At 40.7% G+C, this 22,489-nt stretch overlaps 1 protein-coding gene across 7 annotated transcripts in view; it reads left to right on the top strand.

The window, feature by feature from the left end:
- Positions 1 to 12,673: 12,673 nt before the first annotated feature.
- Not3 (CCR4-associated factor Not3) overlaps positions 12,674 to 22,489 on the top strand; it is a 28,425-nt gene continuing 18,609 nt past the window's right edge. For 3 of the 7 annotated variants that reach the window (XM_065221251.1, XM_065221231.1, XM_065221222.1), the window contains exon 1: positions 12,674 to 12,850. In XM_065221251.1, coding sequence (XP_065077323.1) covers positions 12,826 to 12,850 — 25 coding nt within the window. In that variant the 5' untranslated portion in view covers positions 12,674 to 12,825. The remainder of the gene's footprint in view (positions 12,851 to 22,489) is intronic. The other 4 variants (XM_065221242.1, XM_065221246.1, XM_065221255.1 and 1 more) reach the window with 2 other exon arrangements.

The raw sequence follows: 22,489 nt of genomic DNA, 5'->3' as shown, positions 1-22,489 counted from the left end.
ACATCATCCAATTTGTTGAGGCACTACGGTTGAACAAAAATATATATCTTACCAAGGGTTCTTATGACGATTTGGTCTTCATTCTCAAATTGCACGTTAATCCCCAAAATATGACGACCATGTCGCGATGCAGAGTCGATCTTCAGTGAAATTAATTGTCCTCTCATCTCATGTGGAATGTTTTTCTGAATTTTCTCAGCATCGATGTTAATGTATTTCTTGGTTTTCCCCGATGAAAAACTGGTACCTAACGCACTAGCTAGCGTGTCAAGAATCGCACGCATTTCGGGCCAGTCAATCGAAGACAAAGGCATATTCCTCAATGAATCGACAATAGCCACGGACGTTATTTCATTTTCTTCGATTTTGCTTCCACTTCCTCACCTTCCTTAAAAAAAAAAACCCTTTCCTTGGCCAACGCAAAATGTGTACTGCGAAAATTACGCACAAAATTTCCCGCATCAAAATTCTTCTGGAAATATTTACAACTTTCATCACCACTCAACCTACACCACACACCCACGTAATTTTGCACTACGAAATCCTTCGCCTAATCACGAAACTTCCTCTTGCCTGCGATTTTTCTTTCCAATTTCAACCAGTTTCTTATTAAAAACAACACTGCTAAGTTTGCAAATATAACATATAACACTATCTGCGCTAGAGGTGACTGCCGTAGAACTGATTTTTTTTGCAGTCATTCACTACTGCAAACGACAAAGGGAACTTGACCGAAATGAAAATGTGAAAAAAAATCAAAACGAAGCAGAGTGACTAAACGAGAGAGGATTTTTTACGAGAGGGAGCAAGAACTGATTTTTCTACCTATTCGTAAAGCTGTGCATTTGGAAGTATGAATGCGAAAAGTAGCGTGGAGCAACGGATGGTATACGAAGTACCGCACACAAAAGACTACATGAAATTGAATGAATGGTTATGTTGACTGCGCATGAAAAAAAGGACAGACAGAAGCCCTGATGGTAATAACAGCAACTCGGTGATTAAAAAGGTGCTCGTCTGCCTAGTGGCAAACGTTTTTGCTTACTGAGCAGAAGACCGTGGGTTTAGTCCCAAGCTCCTTCGCGTTATATGATCGTTAGGACATCAATTCAGCTTATCGTTTACCAAAACGAACCCTGCTGCAAACCCAACCCTCTTATCCAACATCCCAGTGATTCCTCGTGGAAGTGCAGAGGTGTTCTCGGCTTCCATCAAAGCGAGTGTTATGTCAACACAATCCTTCCCATTCCTTTCTTGACCTGTGTTCGGGCGCGGCCGGCGCTGGTATTGCCTAATTTAAGATCACCAGTTTTTACACATTGAGGATGATTGCTAGTCCCAAGCATCGTCTATTGGTTCTCTGTGTAATTACAGCTGATCTGGCAATAACAGAGTAGCAACCGTGGGCGGTCAATCAAGCTCAAGCTCAAGCTCAAGCTCAAGCTCAAAAAAAGCACGGGAAAGTAAAGTAAACTCTCTTTATTCATACGGCTCATTAGGTCGTATGCATAAAAGCATATACTTTACTTTTCACGTAAGAAAAGCACGGGAAAGTAAAGTAAACTCTTTTTATTCATTATTCATTGATTCACAAGTGTGAGATTTGTTGAGCATCTAGAATTCAGAATTAGATGTGTCACACCCCTCATCAGAACAAGGCTACAATGCATAGAAACGTCAAAGCGAGCCGATGCCAGCGCTGAGGTGGGGGATTCGCGTGACTAATAATATTTAAATTGAACGATAAAAGCATAGAGGTAACTCTAAAACGCTGTCCAGACTGGAGAGTTATAACATGTTATAACGGTTGTCAAATAATTGCAACACAGAAACCACCATCAAGATAGCGCTATAACATGTTATAACTCTGTAGTCTGAACGTACTATAAGACCACTGGGTCCCGAAGAAAATCATTATTATTTTTGGCTCACTCAGTACCAGAACAACGGTCCCAAGCAGTCCCAAGCTATTTCACTCACCCCTGCATGTTCTGCATGAATCCACACACCCCTGATGTTATCTGTCAAACTTTCATAGCGAATCAAAACATGCATTGTCTGTTTTGCAGGATTCTGGAAAAGGCAAAAATGCTAATACTGAATTACAGTAAAATATTATTTTACTGAACCCATTTCAGCTAATTGTTTTGCTGAAACTCAAAATCGAAATTTGGTGTGTATAAAAGCACCCATATAGCAGAAGTTGACAAGATGGTTGGAACACAGACAAAATCGTAAATCTTTCTCCTCAATCAGCGTACACGCTTTTATATGATAGAAACAAAACATTCTAGTACATTTGGTGAAAATGCTAGTTCAATCAACAATCAATACGAAACTAACGATTTTAAATTGGCTCACTACTTGACTAGCCTATTGGTCCCAAGCAAACGATTAACGTAGCTCATTCAAGTCGAAATTCTAGTACTACGCAATGTTTGTTTTGATTGGCTATGAAAGTTTGACAGATAAAATGAGGGGTTATTGGTTTTTCCTATGTTTCGAGGGATGAATCGATTAGCTTGGGACCGAAGAGAGTACCAGAGCTGAGCCAAAAAGTTGAGCACGTTATTTCGGGACCTTCTAGTCTTAGAGTTACCTCTATGGTTATATCATTCATTCATTTAAAACAAAAATATAAATGTTTATACTCTAAACATATGAATTATTCAAAGTAAATTGAAAGCATGTTTAAAACTAAAATATTTATGTTTGAATTAAATTCAAAAGCATGTTTATTTCAACAATATAGGATTTGGGTAAACGGTTTTTAGCGTGTCATGCCTTTTTATCCAGCCCAGCTTTCCATGCTCGGTAATGGCGGCCTGTTTGTATGAATAAATGTATCCTTCACTGTGCTTTTTGACACTAACTGGAGGGCTTATGTTGTTCCATTTTCTTCTGTTCCTGGGAGAGGGAAAGGGAAGGGGTTGAAATTCGAACCGAGATTCGAACATCCAGATAGTGTCAAAAAGCACAGTGAAGGATACATTTATTCATACAAGCAGGCCGCCATTACCGAGCATGGAAAGCTGGATTGGCGTCTTGCAGTGAAACTTTTTCAAGCTTTCGCCACCTACATTTCGAAGTGAGAACTTCTAGAAGGATGATAGTTTCCAAATTCTCCAAGTAAAACAGACGATTTTTGGGGCAAATCGGTACATAAAGAAAAACTAATAATTTCCGGTGGAAACTTTTGCTTAAATCGTGTAAGAAAACGTGTTTGCAAACTAACTGTTATTATTTCGGTATAGATCGGAGATGTTTTCATGGTAAATTATGCATAACAAGTGTTGCATTACTTGAACATCCCTACAGAGTATGTGCACCCCTTCTGGGTTGTCATTCATTCTCTTGCCTCTCACTTCATTCATGCTTTTGTTGATTCATTGATAACTCTACTGCGTATGGAAGAGTACAGTTCGCTAGTGAATAAAGAGACTATTTGGTGTTACTAAACTAAATCTAGTGTGTTTTATTAAAATAGAACATGGTGTCAGAAGTTACCGTGTGCTTCAAGTGAAAATTCGCGTCATTATCGAAATCGCGAATCGGAAATCGGTCCGGGGAAAATCGTTCTCAAGTCGCGTCGTGTCAGCGGCCATTTTGTATTTTTCGGTCGGGATCGGGAGTGAAGAGTGATTCGCTTAAAAATGGATGCAAATCAAATGAAAATGTTGTTGGAGCAACAAATGCAGATGTTTACGAAGATGATGGAGGGAATGCAAGCGACGCAGAATCAGGCTCAAGCGATGCAGCGGCCAAGTGCGTCGAATGTGCAGGTTCCGCAACCATCGCCGCTAGCAGTGGAAGGCGACATGCAGGAAAACATGGATTTTTTTGAGAAAAGCTGGAAAGACTACGCTAAGGCCATTGGTATGGATCGGTGGCCGCCAGAAGAAAACCCACAGAAGGTAAGCTTCTTGCTGTCGGTCATAGGAGAGCCGGCAAGGAAAAAATACTTCAACTTCGAGTTGACAGCAGCGGAAGGTGCAGATCCGGAGGCCACATTGGCCGCCATACGAGAGAAGGTTGTTGCGAAGAGGAATGTCATAGTGGACCGGCTCGACTTTTTCTCTACGACACAGCAGACTCGAGAATCAATCGACGATTATGCCTCTCGTCTCAAGACTCTGGCAAAAATGGCTAAACTCGGAGTGCTAGAGACGGACCTTATCGCATATAAGGTGGTCACGTCCAACAAGTGGCCAAGTATGCGATCAAAAATGTTAAGCATTGCAGACATAACATTGACGAAAGCGATAGACATGTGTCGAGCGGAGGAGATCACGACTAAGCGGTCCCAGGAACTTTCAGTTTTCTATCCGGAAGTAGAGGTGAACAAAGTCGCGAAAGCTAAGTTCCGTTCCAAGCCTCAATCACAGCGGTGCAAGTTCTGCGGAGACCGTCATGACTTCTCTAAAGGTTCCTGTCCCGCTCTTGGTAAGCGGTGCCATAGGTGCAACGGAAGGAACCATTTCGGAAAGGTATGCAAGGCCAGCAACAGATTCCAGAACAGGAAGTCTCGTAGGGTGAAGGAGGTGAAGGACGAAAGCACTGATTCGGAGGAGCAAGCACTTTCTTGCAATGAAGGTTCATCGGAAGCAAGCGAGGACGAATACGAAATCGGCAAGATTTTCGATAATTCATCGAAAGGAGGTGGCGTGATGGCTGAGTTGGATCTCAACTTTGATAACAAGTGGAAGTCAGTGATTTGCGAAGTGGACACCGGAGCTAATACCAGCCTGATTGGCCATAATTGGTTGGTCAAACTCACAGGAGAGGAAACCCCGCAGATGATGCCGTCGACGTACAAGCTCCAAAGCTTCGGTGGGAATCCCATCAAAGTGCTTGGGGAAGTGAAGATACCGTGCCGTCGGATGAAGCGTCGATACCGATTGGTTCTGCAAGTTGTGGACGTGGACCATTGCCCCCTACTGTCGGCAAAGGCATCACGTGTTCTGGGCTTCGTCAAGTTCTGCAAATCGGTCACATTCGGTAAGTCTGATGAAGCAAATTCGCCAAACTTGTTGAATGTTCACAGGATCGAAGCGGAGAAGATTATCCAAGGCCACAAAGGAATCTTTTCTGGTTACGGAAAATTTGAAGGTCAAGTATCGTTGGAGGTAGACCATTCTGTTACACCTTCAATCCAACCTCCTCGTCGTGTTCCGATCGCCCTGAGAAGCAAGTTGAAGAACGAATTGGAATCATTGGAGAAGGAGGGAATGATCGTGAAGGAAGCCAGGCATACCGATTGGGTCAGCAACATTGTGATTGTGCAACGGGGTGACCCGGAATCTTCAAGCATCAGAATCTGTCTTGATCCTATTCCACTCAACAAGGCGCTGAAGAGACCGAACCTACAGTTTGCTACACTGGATGAAATTCTTCCTGAGCTGGGCAAGGCGAAGGTGTTTTCTACTGCGGACGCCAAGAAAGGGTTTTGGCACGTAGAGCTCGACGAACCCAGCAGCAAGCTTACAACATTTTGGACTCCTTTCGGTCGGTATCGTTGGACTAGGCTGCCTTTTGGTATCGCATCAGCTCCTGAAATCTTCCAGACGAAGCTGCAGGAGGTTATCCAGGGTCTCGAAGGAGTCGAATGTTTGGCAGACGATTTGCTGATATTTGGAGTTGGGGAAACTTTGCAAGAAGCGCTCATTAACCACAACAGATGCTTGAAGAATCTTCTAATTCGCCTGGAAGAGCACAACGTAAAACTGAACAAAACGAAGCTCAAGCTCTGCCAAACGTCTGTGAAATTCTTCGGACATGTCCTGTCAAGCAAAGGTCTTCTACCAGATGAGTCGAAGGTTGCTACGATCCAAAATTTTCCTACACCTCTCAACCGGAAGGAAATACACCGTTTTATTGGAATGGTGAACTATTTGGGCAGATTTATTCCAAATCTTAGCAGCAACCTGACAAACCTTCGTAAGCTGATTTCAGATGAAGTTCCCTGGCGCTGGACGAATATTGAGGTGGAAGAGTTCAACCGAGTAAAGGGCTTGGTTGCAGACGTTGGAACCTTGCAGTACTATAACCCAAGAAAACCATTGACCATTGAATGCGATGCAAGTTGCTTTGGATTGGGAGTTGCTGTCTACCAGGATGAAGGAATAATAGGCTATGCCTCAAGGACGTTGACTGCGACTGAACGAAACTACGCGCAGATTGAGAAGGAGCTGTTGGCGATTCTGTTTGCGTGTGTTCGTTTCGACCAACTTGTGGTTGGAAATCCGAAAACGATTGTGAAGACCGATCATAAGCCCTTGATCAGCATTTTCCGGAAGCCTTTGTTGTCTGCTCCAAGAAGATTGCAACATATGCTGCTCAACCTACAACGTTACAATTTGGTAATTGAGTTCGTCACAGGAAAGGAAAATGTTGTGGCTGATGCGCTATCCCGTGCACCGTTCGATGACAAGGCAGTGAAAGACGAATATAACAAGATGCACATTTACAAAGTGTTTGATGATGTCGAAGGGTTGGAGCTTACGAAGTTTCTTAACATATCGGACAGTTGCCTGAACGAGATCATGGATGAAACGGTGAGGGATCCTTGTATGCAGAGCATCATCACTTTTGTTCAGCAAGGTTGGCCTGGAACGGCTGATAAAGTACCAGATGGACTCCGTGTGTATTTCGGGTATCGGGATGAGATATCAGTACAGGATGGAATCGTTTTTCGACATGATCGCATTCTTGTTCCACATGCTTTGCGAAGAGAGATGATCGAAAAGTGTCACGTTAGTCACAATGGGAGTGAAGCGACTCTCAAGTTGGCTAGAGCAAACCTGTTTTGGCCAGGCATGAGCAGTCAAATCAAGGATGTCGTGAAAGGTTGTCCGGTTTGCGCAAAATTTGCTTCGTCGCAGCCGAATCCACCCATGATGAGTCATCAAATTCCCCTGTATCCGTTCCAGTTGATCTCGATGGATGTTTTCTTCAGTGAGTTCCGTGGTCGCAATCAGAAGTTCCTGGTCACCGTCGACCACTATTCAGATTTCTTTGAGGTGGATATCCTAAAGGATCTGACACCGGAAACGGTTATAGCAGCTTGCAGTAGAAATTTCGCTCGACATGGAAAACCACAAACCTTGTTGACCGACAATGGAACGAACTTCCTCAACCAGAAAATGAGGAAGTTTGCAACGGAATGGGACATCAAACACATCACTTCGGCTCCTCATCATCAGCAGGCTAACGGGAAATCGGAGGCAGCCGTGAAGATTGCAAAGCGCTTACTGAAGAAATCGGAGGAAACCGGAACGGACTTCTGGTATGCACTTTTGCATTGGAGGAACATCCCGAATAAGATTGGCTCTAGTCCTGCTGCTCGTTTGTTTTCTCGTTCTACACGTTGTGGAATACCAACATCCGGGGCGAATCTTATGCCGAAAGTTGTCGAACATGTTCCTGAAGCAATCGAGGAGAACAGAAGGAAGATTAAATTGAATTACGACAGAAAAACAAGAAACCTACCTGACCTACAGACTGGATCACCCGTTTATGTGCAGATGAATCCGGAAATTTCAAAACAGTGGACGCCGGGAACCGTTGCCAATCGCCTCAGTGATCGGTCTTACACCGTGAATGTGAATGGCAGCAACTATCGTCGGAGTTTGATTCACTTGAAGCCGCGTAAGGAACCCGAATCGTCGGCAGAAAATTTAACAACAAACACAGTTCCAAAGCCATCGGAGGGAGAAAACGAAGAAGAAAATTGCAGTTATCCAGTTGACAGTTCTCAATCAGTTCTCACCCAGAATTCTCACAACAAGTCACCAGCTCAGGCAGTGGTGCCAGTTTCGACTTCGCCGATTCTACCGATCGCAGCGCCTCGTATGTGTCAGTCACCGAAGCCTAAGGAGAATTTGAATTCAGCATCCAGTTCCATCAACAGTCGTCGGAAACGGGTGTCTCGTATTCCAGAGAAGCTGATGGACTATGTTATTGAGTACAAGTGATGTTTTGTTGAAACAGGGAGGATGTTGCATTACTTGAACATCCCTACAGAGTATGTGCACCCCTTCTGGGTTGTCATTCATTCTCTTGCCTCTCACTTCATTCATGCTTTTGTTGATTCATTGATAACTCTACTGCGTATGGAAGAGTACAGTTCGCTAGTGAATAAAGAGACTATTTGGTGTTACTAAACTAAATCTAGTGTGTTTTATTAAAATAGAACAACAAGTTTGCACCCACAGGTAGAGGTTACCTCCTGCGCAGCTGCATTTTTCGGAAAATGGTGAATATGTGCGATTTCCACTAGGATGAAAGTGGAAATTAAGTGAATTTACTTAGGAAAGATTGTATCATGCTGGTGATAATGGAGAAATGGTTGAAGAGGACGCCAATATTCAATAAATGTTCATTTTGGCCTTTTATAGGTAAACATATTGATACTCACAATTTTCGACGGTAAACGCAACGGAACTTGATTTACTCAACACGCACCATACTGTAAAATGGTACTCGATGGTTTATAAAGTGATAAAAAGATGATAAATCATCTTTATTTTGAGTAATTGAGCAATTTACTTCTGTTTACATCATATGTACGATGCAGCATTGATGGAGCTGTGAAATTAAATGAATATATCTATATGAAAGTTCATCTGGAAAAGTCAAAGATGCACATCCCGACCAACCATTTCGTTAATTTTCTTTAATTTTCGATATATCGATCTTCAAAGACATTCATATGAAAAATCGATAGCGATCGTCACCATTTAATGAATAAATGTAAAGATACTAAAAACCTGATCGTGAATCATTTATAAACATCTTTATCAAAATGTTGCTACTAATCGTTACCTATGTAAAAATATCGATTCGTGTTGCCAGATCAAAATATCGATTTCTCTTGTCAGATCAAAATAACAATACACGGTACTGATATTTTTGGGATTTTTTTTATCTGCATAATTGCTAGGTTTCGATCCCGTGCCATCTAGGGTGTACTGATTTCTTTGTTGTTAGCTAATCCTCGGGTCTACAGCTGCTGTTGATGAGCTTCTTAACGACTGGCAATCACACTCTAGTATATGGTGTATGTATATGTATGTACATCTTTTCAAGCATGAATTCAAAATTTATTTGTCATATCAATAACCAAAGTATCAAGATTCCTCATTCGGTTCAAAATGCCGAGAATTCTACCACGCTTGCTATCGCTGATTCTTAAGAAATGGCCGAGAGCGTATCGACGTAAACTTAAAGAACTATTACAATGGCAAACATTTTTATCATCGTGGCCATCGATCAGTCTTCCCGTTCATTTTCCAACAGATCATGCTTCTCTCGATAAAGAACCAAATTTGTCGATAACTAATATAAACATTGCCATCTGTCATCTAGTGTGTATCAAACTCTCTTTACCCAGCGATGCAAATCGATAACAAGGAGATTATAAATGTGCATCGATGGTAATCTTTATTGTTCTTTGCCAAAGTTCAACGTTACGATGGTATCAGTATTCAAATATTTTTAGATGAATATTTATAAAGAAAACTATAGTCCTTGTGACACATCGAAATTAGAAGACATTTAGTATGGCATCTTTATAGATTACTATCATGCGACAGATAAAGAAATTATCTTAAATTTAAGTATCGATCAATAAAGGTTTTTAAATATATTCATCGAAATCAAAGAAACTTGAAAGTAAAGAATTACCGACATCAATCTTTATTTTTGTGTAAAGAACTTTGAAGAAGTTTCACGAATGGTTGGTCGGGATCAGTCTGATCGTGAAAACATTTTCTTCTTCAATTCGAATGTTATATTGGAAGGATTTTACGCAGGCTTGATAAAAATTATGACTTAATCCTAATTTTCACGAATTTCATATGCAGTCTGTCAACATTATCATCATTATGCAGTGGCGACATCTGCGTCGAGCTTTTATGGCAATCTTCCAATTTGCTTCTTGTTACATTCGGAAAAGTTGCCCCAGCTTTGCTCAACCTCAACAGAAAACGGTCATCCATTCCGAATCCATTCCGGATCCTCCTCCGATATCGAACACGGAAAGAAACCGGTATGAGGACCAGTGGCAGGAACGGCAAAACGACGCGAATAACTCAAATTTGCACCGGTTCAACTGAACTGGAACCCCCGGACACCCACCCCGACGGGTCCTCGCATCCCGGACCAGGACCCCAATACCCACAGGTCACCCTTAATCGCACCCGAAAAGAGCAGGAATTAAGATGCCCTGCCTGAAGATCTTTTTTTTTCATTTCTTTCCGTTTTATTCTGCTTTACCCTGCACTCAACTACTCAAATAATTTCAAAATATGTATGTTTATTTTAAACATGAGAAGCATGTTTAAAATAAACATATTTATTATTGTTCGCATAGCTGTCAAACCAAACAAAAATAAATACGTTTATTTTCAACAAGAATATTTTTGAAATAAACGTAACATTATTTTTATTTTAAACATTGATTTCACATGACTTCAAACATGGAATACGTTTGAAATCAACCTAATTTATGTTTGTGGCCAGAACAAACTGAGTTTACATTTAAATTTACCTCAAATATTTTTGTTACGACGATAGTTTTATTCTGCGTGAATGAGCCCTCTACATCTAGTTTTCACTGGAAATCCAATGTATGAGTGCTCATTGCAAGACAGTCTATATTACGTGATATAGGCTGTAGTGTGAACGGGGTATTAGCAACAATCAATACGAAACTAACGATTTTAAATTGGCTCACCACTTTAGTAGCCTATTGGTCCCAAGCAAACGATTAACGTACCATATTCTAGTTGAAATTCTATTACTACACTATGTTTGTTTTGATTCGCTATGAAAGTTTGACAGATAACATCAGGGGTGTGTGGATTCATGCAGAACATGCAGGGGTGAGTGAAATAGCTTGGGACTGCTTGGGACCGTTGTTCTGGTACTGAGTGAGCCAAAAATAATAATGATTTTCTTCGGGACCCAACCGGTGGAAACTAAAGATTTTAAAATGGCTCACTACTTGACTAGCCTAATGGTCCCAAGCAAATCGATTAACGTACCCCATAATAGTCAAAATTCTAGTACTACACTATGTTTGTTTTGATTCGCTATGAAAGTTTGACAGATAAAATGAGGTGTTCGTGGAATTTCCTACGTTCCGAGGGCTGCATCAATTAGCTTGGGACCGAAGATATTACCAGAGCTGAGCCAAAAAGTTGAGTACGTTTCTTCGGGACCTACGGAGCGGATTCAAAATAAACTGCCTTGGCAATGCCTAAGTGATTTCTAGCAACACTGCCAATGCAATCAAGATAGTCGCTACTCGATTGGCTTTGACAGTTCGATTGGCTCAAAACCAGTCCGCTCCTATCTTATATTAGACCTCGTACTAGACCCATAGAGGTAACTCTAAGACCACTGGGTCCCGAAGAAAATCATTATTATTTTTGGCTCACTCAGTACCAGAACAACGGTCCCAAGCAGTCCCAAGCTATTTCACTCACCCCTGCATGTTCTGCATGAATCCACACACCCCTGATGTTATCTGTCAAACTTTCATAGCGAATCGAAACAAACATAGTGTAGTAATAGAATTTCAACTAGAATAGGGTACGTTAATCGTTTGCTTGGGACCAATAGGCTACTAAAGTGGTGAGCCAATTTAAAATCGTTAGTTTCGTATTGATTGTTGCTAGACCCTCCTCTAGTTTGCATGATACCTGAAACACGTCGTCAAATAACTAGAGAGACTCTAAAAATAACCATACCAATTTTAATAGGGATATATGAACATCGATGATGGTCGATGTGATTCATTGGTCAACTTGTCACTCCCAACTTATTTTACCCATTTTTTGATAGGTTTAGCTTTGACCTATCTGGGTGGATTCTACTCAAATTTTGGTAGAAAAATAAATAAATACGCCCTTTTGATTAAAACTTATTTGTGACCACTAGCTTGAAAAATTCTCCTTGCGAACATTTTTTTGACACAACAAATTTGACAGTCAAACTTCTACGGATGCAGCCACAGATTTGACAACTTCAAACACGATCACAAAAACGAAACGCTGCCAAATTGTACAATGAAAAAAAAGAAAAAGAACACTCCGCACACACAACCAACCAGCAAAAGTCCAATCAACTCAACTCTCTCGGACAGCAGCACACACAGAAGGTTTTTCGCACCACCAGAGAGTGTCCCCGAAAAGCGAACGAGAAAAAAAAGTTATCGGATACCCGTGGCAAAAAGGCATTTTTAATCCGTTCCGTTCACGTTTGATTCGAATGTTTCGGTCCCCGCGAATTGTTTGCGATCTAGTCCCCCTCGAGTAGTAGAAATAAACGGCGGTGCTCGCGCGATTCGGTGTAACCAGAAAGAACGCAATCCGAAAGAAAATTGTTCCACGACCATTACACACGGCCATCTTGAAAGTTGATCCTCTTGCCGTCGCTGTATGCTCTCGTCGTAGCCGATCCACTGCACAGGGAAATACTCGGCTAATTGCCGTAAGCGCGCACCTACCGTGCGGTGGTGGAACAAATCTTGCGGTGTTCCGGCAGAGAAGCGGCTCCCGGAGATTGCCAGTGGAAAGTTTGTTACCAGCGAGCGGCTGTAGAAGAGAACGGCGCTAACACTAGCAAGAAAGTTGCTGCTGCGGCAGTGACCCCGATCTTTCCTCTTTGTTACGATTTTTCGTCCGGGTGCAACCGGGGGAAAGGAGCAGGAATATCGGCACGGTATCAACGGTGTGAAGTGCTGAGCAAGCAGCAATCGGAGGTTCCAGTCCTGTATGTCTAGATTATGCCTGATCCCTGCGACCAGATGTATACATAGCCATGGCTGCGACGCGCAAGTTGCAAGGTGAGAACGAGAACGAGAAAGCCCCCCAAAATCAATTATCGTTTCTAGTGCAGCAAACGGCGAGATTGGCGAGCGAAAAATTTAACATTCCTTCGGATTGCATCCGAAATTTTTCGATCACTATCCATTTTTTTCTTCTTCTGGCAAATAATGCCCAATAATGGGAAATGAACCGTGAGCGAACGTTGCCATTGCAGGGTGGAACAGGAACGGGGTAATGGGGGTGGAGAAAAGTCGCCACAGAAGAAAAACAATTCAAGATGATTATTATTCAATTACTTTTTGTGCGCTGTGTTTATCAAGACTTGTGCTCTTGGGTTTCTTTCTTGCGTGGTGTCCAATTCAATTGCGGGAGCTTGCGATACGGTGTTTCTGTTTGGCTGTAACGCCCCGCGGGATTGGGACAATCGTTGTGCAAGCGTTAAAATGCATTTACCTTATCATGCAGGAGAAAAGAGTGGGAAAGTGCAATCTTGCTATTCTGCTTGGCATGATGTAGGTACCTATACTTACAAACAGAATAGAGACGAGAAGCTTGGAATTAGGCTAATGAGAATGTTAGGTTTTTTTTTCTCCTTTGATTGTCCTCATACGGTGTTTGCATAATACCAAGTTCTGTTGTAATTGTTACATGGTGCAATGTAATTAATGTGCTTTTGCGTATTATCAGTTCAGAGATAAATTTGCATTATGCATTGGATTTATCTTTAAACAATCGTATCATGCTGCGGTTGTCGAATACAAAGTATTTGTTTTCTCTGCATGCAAAATTTTCAGTATTCGAATATGTAGGTAGGTTTAGAAAAATCTACATTTTAAAGCCGTTCAGGACGACAACAACTTTTCAATGTAAGAAACAAGGTGGTTTATGGTATTAAGTCAGTATGCATTGTGAGTCAGTTTTCGTTAGAATTTAAATAAAAATATGGTACCTACTAAAATTTTCTAACTTCAAAACGCAAAAAAAAAAAAAAAATAAAAAAGCACCCGCGTAATAAAATCTTTGGAATTTAGGTGGAGCACAGAATTTTGAACTTGTTGAATGATGAACTTTAAAATGAGCGATTTCTATTGGAAATGAAGAGGCTATTTTACTTATTTTGGAAGAGTCAGCTTTTCGATTGTTTGTGATGTTACAAAATTAATGTTTACATTGGAAATCTTAATAGGAAACTAAAATATCATGCGTGAGTTCATTTGCATATGAGTTTTCAGGGTATCTACTACCTGGAAAACCGGGAATCCTCAAGAAATTTTATTTTTCCTGGAAAATGTGGATGGAATTCTGAAATTCTCCAGCAATTTTTTAAATTAAAATAGAAGTATTAAGGTACGCCAAAGAACATTGTCAAGAATTTCAGAACATTTTGAAATACAACCAACTGTATCTTCCTCGTTATTCACTTTTACTCTTTGAACAGTGGAGTGGATTTATCTTCACTTACACCATAAATTCTGAAACTTGAATTGTTTTTAAGGGGTTCTGAGTCATGAATAATGTCTACAGATTAGACAAACCTGGACCTAGCGGAAATCTGGAAATATTTGTGTTTAAAGTCTAGAAAGATAATAAGGCCCTCCCCTTGGCTAGTTTTTGCATCTTGCAGTTGGTGGGCGGTCTTAATTTCATGCTTTATAGTGGAGTGTTGGAGACGGAGACACCTACCGGCGTTGCTGGCTCATGCCGCGATAGAATGGCGCCATGGGCAGGCGATGGGGATTACTAAGCTTCCCCACTCTGATAAACTACTACATGAGGAAACCAAAGATCTAGTCTAGCAGTGATAGTACTCCTTAGAAGTTGTTACTCCTTTGTTTGAGAGCCGCGTCGTAGTACGCTTACGTATAGGCACTGGCGTTGGGTGCGATACTGGCGGGGTTTTCCGCAAATCACTCTTATTTTTTTTACGCAGATAGATTTATTTGGGTTTGCAAGGGAATTATACTATTGAAATATTTCAGAAAGTGCCCAACAGTACTCCTTCTAATTGCGTGAGGTATTACTCAGGGAACAATGCTAAACACCATTATTGTACATGGCATTGTAACTAATCTTATATGTGCTTCATTTTAATTTGGGATAACTCGGAATTTCCACTGTGGCGGGCTTCTATTTTGACATACCCATACGTATTTTTGTGGTGCGACATAGTGGAAGCGTGTGAGCATAGTTGGGACATATAGGGTTAACTACCCCATTTCCAGTCTATTAAGCACAACCCGCACTTAGTATTTCTTAATCTAGCGTAGTTTAGCACCAACCGGAATGTTATTATTACTGATAGCTGCTAAATTTATTTACCTTTACGTACGATTTTATAAAGATAAACAAATGGTTGAGATATTGTTAAAAGTCTAACACTGCTTCTTGACGCCAAACTCGGCTTTCGGATTCTAAACTCGGTCTAACGCATTGAAACGCCAATTAATTCACTTTGGCCTGGATGAAGTTCATTTTTGTTTAGAGTGTTGGGTGTAAACATTCATATCATGCGTTCTTATTGACTTCGTTCGGTAGCATTCGAACTAAAGTATCGTACCAAAAGCATAATTTACATGTTAACGTCGAAATCATTGATTTATTTGATGTTTTCTACTTGATAGGTCCAAAATGGGCGCTTAGGTCGAAGTAGTTCTCTACCCTACCCTATATAATTTAAACATCAGCTAGGAAACTAACTTCAAAGTGAAGCATTTTAGTCACTTGAAGGTGTCACCTGGGTCGAACTAAGATATAATAAATAGGTATAGGTCAAAATCAAAAGTACTTGAAACACGTTTAATTTTAGATTACAAACTTAATAAAGCATGGGTTATGATTGATTAGGTAAATTAGAGATTTCAATTATTTATTAAATTAGACTAATGAGATATCATAATCATCAAACGATCTTATATAAGAAAATTCAGAAAGTCTAATAACATTAGGTAGATTAACAAAAGATTTGGGATGCTCGTCCGCTTGAGGAGGCAACTAGACTTTAAAGTTGTATAATATATTTTCCTATTTAGTCTTGAACTTTAATGACAAAACACAAGCAAACCAATAGCATTTAGCAAATTAACAAGGAGATGAATAGTTTAGGAAATAAGTAAAAGTAGAGATATGTGACAATTGATAACTTTTAATCTTTGGTAGGTATTGTTTTCCCCTGAGTTTATTGTACTCGATAACTATATTATTCTCTCAATACACGAAATCTCTGATAAGTGCGGTTAAAGCATTTGAATTAACTTATTAAGTACTTACATTTGTAAACAGCAGTCAATGTTAATCCATGAGCTAAACCCTACGTGACTGTAAAATCGATCTTTTCAACATAGGCTATTTCATAGGCTACATTTATTTCGGTGGCACTCTTATGATAGTAAGCCTTTTTTTCTCACTCCGGCACGGCTTTCGGAATTCGCGCGGTTTTCGTAACTTACATAATTTAGATATTTCGTTCGAAACGGATTTACTCATTCAATCGGTTTACTACGCGGATGTATGTACGCGCACAGGCCACAGCATTTTTTTCCATTACTATCTTGAAACACACGGAATCCAGTGCTGCCAACATAGGCTAGTCCTTCTGCTGTATTGTCAAAGATAGAAGCAACATTTATTCAAATGGGTCAAGTCTTGAAAACTAAGCTGTCACGCAGCTCCGGCTTGATACCCAATAAAAAAAATGGATCAAACTTTGACCCAGGAAAAATGCTGCTGTCTTAGTAATGACTTATTTAACCTATTGATACCTTCGGCTTCCCGTTTTATGCTTAAGTTTAATGTATATCGCACATCCAAAATTCCGGTAAAAATACGGGAAATAGCTAATCGGAATTTACTGGTCACCATGCTTCTGGAGATAATTTCTAGAGTATTATGGAGCAAATTGTAAGGGCATACCGTTGACCCCCGTTCCGTTCTACCGTACCGTTGACCGTTCTTAATCTGAACACTTTTTAGTTTGAACCCCGTTAATCTGCACGTCGTGCAAACTAAAAATTGCTCAAACATCATGCGAAACGGAAAGCAGAATCAAAACAAAACATCAAATAAGCGAAGACAACAAATCAAGAAGACTGGCAACTCTTCCATTTTATCATACGAACGCTATGAGACGGGTACAATCGCGTCATCTGCCGCTCAAAGGTAAATGCTTCGAACGAATTTGATAGCAAAGATTACATCCTCAGAAGAAGGGTTTGTGTATTTGCTCATTTTCCTATGCGTTGCTTTCCACCTTCACTCAAGCGCAGCGTCATTGTATCTGTCGCTTGGATTCTGGCAAAGTTGCCAGTCTTCTTGATTTGTTGTCTTTCGAAATAAGGCTACCATAAACTCACTTTTTCTGCTGTTCATAGTTTTACCAAATTGGAATACCTACTAATAGCGAATTGGTTTATTATTCAGTTCCAACCTGGATCGGGTATCAAGATTGGGTCTGCTTGTTTTTTGACAAACGTCAGTTTGCTCGTTTGTTTTTAAAACCTAGCTCGGGTTGAGGTTCGCACTGTCAAAAAGTTCGGTTTCGCCGATTATAAACGAATTCAAGATGAAACAATCAGAAGCAAAAACATTCTATTTTAAAATCCTTTCTTCCACGGTCCCTTTCATCCAATGAGTATATATCAGGCGTAACATTTGATAACGGCACACAAGCTTTTGTAAACAAGAGTTGGTTGGAAATGCTAACATGAAGCTTTAGTGGGATAATTTATTAGCTAGAGAATGATCTTTAGAAGAGGGCAGGTGGATAGTTCCGGTAGAGTACGGCAGTATGAAAATTGAATAGAAGTTGAAAATGAGCGAAGGGCCATTAATCCGACAGTTTTTAAAGTTAGACGCACATCTTTTGCCTAACCCGTACGCGGACCTTTACACGCGAACCGAAGTACGCTCACGCAAACCAAACAACATCATCGGATAGGGGCAACTCTCACCTTTCCGAATGTGGTATTGGTTTGCGTGGGCGTACTTTGGTTAGCGTGTAAAGGGTCTTAGAAAGTTTGTTTACAAATGCTTTAGTGCCGTTATCAAATGTTACGCATAATATTATAGTTGCTATATTCGTAGTCTGGCGGATAGAATTTCGATCGATCAAAAAGCGGAAACAATTCAATATATTTTAGACCAACAATTGACAAGGTATTATTAAATTTATAAACAAAACGTTGATTATTATTTCCTCGCCAATCGAACGCAAATTACCGGCATTATCGGATAGGGGAAACCCAAAGATGGTGTCAGTTTGCCTAGGCGAGCCTCGAGTCACGAGAAAAGAGTTTCCGAAGTTTTGTTCGCAATAGCTGTTGTGCTCTTTTCTGTTGTTGGTCATGATTTGCTCGATTGGTTTCGCTATTTGACAGCTCAATTGGTTCCCGAGATTCTATCCGCCAGACTAAGGCTAATCACAAATTACGTTCCCATGGTAACTAAAAAAAAAACACGAGTGCTGACCGATTGGTTTTACCAACCGGTGGAAACCAACGATTTTAAATTTGGCTTACACTGGATTATAGCTTATCGGTTCCAAGTACATCGATGAACGTTCCTCATTCTAGTCGAAATTCTAGTACTACACTATGTTTCTATGAAAGTTTGACAGATAAAATTAGGGATGGATTTTCCTATATTTCGAGGGGTTCATCGATTAGCTTGGGACCGAAGAGAGTACCAGAGCTGAGCCAAAAAGTTGAGTACGTTTTTTCGGGACCTTCTGGCCTTAGAGTTACCTCTATGCGATAGACTGTTCCAGAATGTATAAGCACACTTTCAAAATAACAAAAAAGTCATGTTTTTTAAGTTTTAATAATTTTATTTGGCAAATCATATTTGTATTTGTATTTCAAATGATATTTTACTCTCGTTTAATCAACATATTTAATCATAGCCAAGACTCCTAACTTTTCTTCGAACATGATCCATTAGCTTCTGCACAGTGGTACTTCCCACCATTTTGACCACTTTTGGCCAATCTTTTTTGAATTTTTGGATGTCGTCCGCTGGTTTTATTAATTTTCGAAGCTTTGCTTTGGTTAAAGCCCAAAAAGTCTCGATTGGCCGTGCCTCCGGGCAGTTCGGCGGATTCATGTCTTTCGGCACGAAACATACATTTTGACTTTTGTACCATTCTAAAGTGTCCTTTGCGTAATGACATGACGCCAAATCAGGCCAAAATACTACTTGACCTTCGTGCTGCCTGATCATCGGCAACAATCGCTTCTGAAGACATTCCTTAACGTATTTCTGAATGTTCATCGTCTCCGTTGTGATGTACGGACTAGATGTTTTACCACACTCGCATATTGCCTGCCAAACCATAACCTTACCGAATTTTTCGGTAAAAATTGCCTTCTCCGTTTCGGGGATGTCCTTACCTTCGCTTACAGTATAGAATTGTGGTCCGGGAAGCGTTTTATAATCTAGTTTCACGTACGCTTCGTCATCCATTATTATACACCCAGAATTTCGACACAATAACGAATCGTAGAGTTTGCGGGCCCGTAGTTTCACGGACGCGGCCTGTTTTGGGTTCCTTTTGGGTTTTTTCTGCTTCCGGTATGTTTTAGCCCAAGTCTTTCTTTGGCACGCATGACGTTACTCGACGAGGTCCCTAGTTTTTTCGCAACATCCCGAACGGAAATCGCTGGTTTTCGTTTGTAGGCATCCCTGATCTTTTTATCGATATCCGGACTTAAAGGACCGGATTTTCGGCCACTCTTCGGCGCATCTTCAAAAGTACACTGTTCTCTATATTTTTTAATCGCACTTCGTACCGCTCCGATGCTTACACCCTCTTCAAAGATGAATACTAAGATGAAACTGTCGGAAGAAAAACTTTCTGTTTTAGTGTCCTCTTTCACGGTCCCTTTCATCCAATGAATACCCCCGTATGCAAGGTAATTTTGTGGTTTTGATGCCCCCTCGGTAGAGAAAAAAATATGCGCACTTTTTTATCAAAACAATCACACCAAAATCAGAGATGTCCCATTTTTGAATTACTCGATTAACAACAAATCGATTATTTTTTGTTCGCTGTGCTTTCATTTTTCCACCAATGAGAGTGCAGCACATGTTTGAAACGATCGGTGATGATCCTCTGAAGAAGTTAATGCTTATATCGCCATTACAAATATTTTACTTTTCGGTTCGTTAATCGATTAATCGATTATTCGAATGTAAATCGGCCATCACTAGATGAATGTGAAACGTCATTTCAAATATAAGGACCATACATAAATAATAATACAATTTGAAAGGGACCGGGGTGAATAACAAATTACGTCCCCACGGTAACAGAAATAAACACGAGTGTTCACCGGTTGCCCTCTTCCTTGGCCAATTTTTCTCAAGGAGAGTCCGCACACAGTGCACCATTTGTTTGTTTATTAATTTATTTGATAAGGCTCAACCGAATTAACTTTACAGAGCCGAGGATTCTTGGTCACTATACAATACATCTTAAAACTATAGTCAAAAGGTACAACACAATAAACACTTTATCTTCCGCTATCCAAAAAGCCTCCTCCATCAGAACTGGAGCCGCTTCCAGTAGGGTCATTGTATGGCAAATTGTTGTACGCCAACGAGGGTCAGAGTGCGTCCATTGCAGCAATGGACGCAAAACGTGGTCAGCACTCACACTCTTATCACGAAACGGTTGCTTTCCAAAGTCGACGACGCATCGACCGAAAGAACAGCTGATGAAGAACAATGAGGAGGACCACACAATGGTTGCTGCCGAGAAAACAGACGATCGCGTAGTACACATCGAGAGTGGCCTGCTTTTGTCGACAGCCGAGTGAACATTTGTGCACGATACTTTTTCGTTGTTTCGGAGTAAGACCACGCATTTTGACAGGAAACACAAAACTGAGCACTTTTTTGATGCTATGTCATTCAGAAATGAGCAAACAAAAGGCCGCAGCCAAAACATGTTGAAATATTTCATTATATTCAAAGTGACCGTTAAAATAAGGTGTGCTTATACTTTCTGGAACAGTCTATAGTACCGTGAACCCCCGTTAATCTGATAGTAAGGAATACCATAAACGAACTGTATCCTGGATGGGTAAACTATCCCACAAATGGTTTGGACGATACCCCGAACACGTCGTTAAGCTCTCTTTTATGGTTATTTTTATTAGGGTACTAGGCCATTATGTTAATCAATACAGTGTCGAAAACCGACACTTTTCAGTACCGAGTGCCAAAAAAATCTTGTATGTCATTCGTTGTTAAATTTGGTTTTTCATCACTTGTCGTTATTATCCAACTCGGCAAGCATAACTACCTATATTGCACTCAAAAGAGTGTCGTAACGTAGAACTTTTCGGCACTGACAATACGGAGTTGTAACATGTTACAAGGCTATCTTGATGACGTTTTTCTTGTTGATAATTCTTATAACACACCCCGTTCCCATTACAGCCTATATCATGTAATATAGGCTGTCTTGCAATGAGCACTCATACATAGGATTTCCAGTGAAAACTAGATGTATGAATGCTCATTGCAAGACAACGTATATCACGTGATATACGCTGTAATGTGAACGGGGTACTAGGGGCAACACAGCTGTACTCAGAGTAAAAATATTTGCAGCGAGTAAATTTGAGTTACTCACTCAAAAATGATCATAGTAGTCTCGATTTTCTGATCAAAGAAAATATCGTCTGACAGCATATTTGGTTTTCAATATAAACACAGTTTTTAAAAGCATTAAAAGATTCAAGGGATCGATTGGTTAAAGTGTTGTTGTTGAAGATTTTTGATGATGGGGTGGTGTTATTTCAGGACTATACATGTTGGTACTCTACCAGAGATTTGAGACGTTTCTGCCCTGTGCACATAAATAGCTTATCTCGCACAATCTGTAAAAGATCCCTCTCATCTTGTTGAACTAATTTCAGACATGAGGAAATCCAACATAAATATTGAGGTATTTCGTGAAAAGTACAACTAAGTTCTAAAGACGTTTAATTATTCGTTCGTACCGGCAAGTGCAGTAGCAAGACACTCCTCGAGCTGGGTCTCAGGGTTTACTTATTACTTAGTAGTCCAAGGAACTTCGTGAACAAGATGTGCAGTGTACGGTTACCTGCATAGAGATTATTGCGGAGTATGAACTGAAAGATAAGATATGGATTGGCGGGGAAACTGCCACCTTGCTGCTGATGCCGACGATCCGGCGACGTACTGCAATTACTCGCTGCTATTGCTACGAAAGGTGACTGGTGTTTTCTGAACCGATGAGGAATGGTGGTTTGATGACTGCACGCCGGTTTGACGGGGCTTGTTATTCGTGTGTGGCTTGGAGACTTTCCAGGCTTCTTCCCTCGTTGGCAAGGATTCACACGTACTATGACGATATCGGAGTGACCGTGCCAAAAGGGAAATGCTCCTTTTCGGTTAGGGGTAACCTCCTTCGTGGTCAGTCGAACCAGAGGTTGGAATTGGTCCTTGACTGTTAGGCGAAGTGAAGCTTAATTGTTATGCCGAATCGTGTGGCCTGATTGGTCCTGACCAGTCCAAAATGGAGGTATCTTGATTATAACACACGAACGCCTGGTACATGTAACCGTTCTGTTACAAACCTTCAATTTGATGTTTTCTTAATTGTACCATGTGATCGATCCTTCAGGTAAATT

Source organism: Ochlerotatus camptorhynchus, unplaced genomic scaffold (assembly GCF_037179485.1).
Source record: "Ochlerotatus camptorhynchus isolate MF236.1 unplaced genomic scaffold, CSIRO-AGI_Acam_v1.1 ptg000012l, whole genome shotgun sequence".
Lineage (NCBI taxonomy): Eukaryota > Metazoa > Arthropoda > Insecta > Diptera > Culicidae > Ochlerotatus > Ochlerotatus camptorhynchus.
Note: the sequence above shows the minus strand (reverse complement) of the source record. Positions and strands in the feature narration are given on the sequence as shown.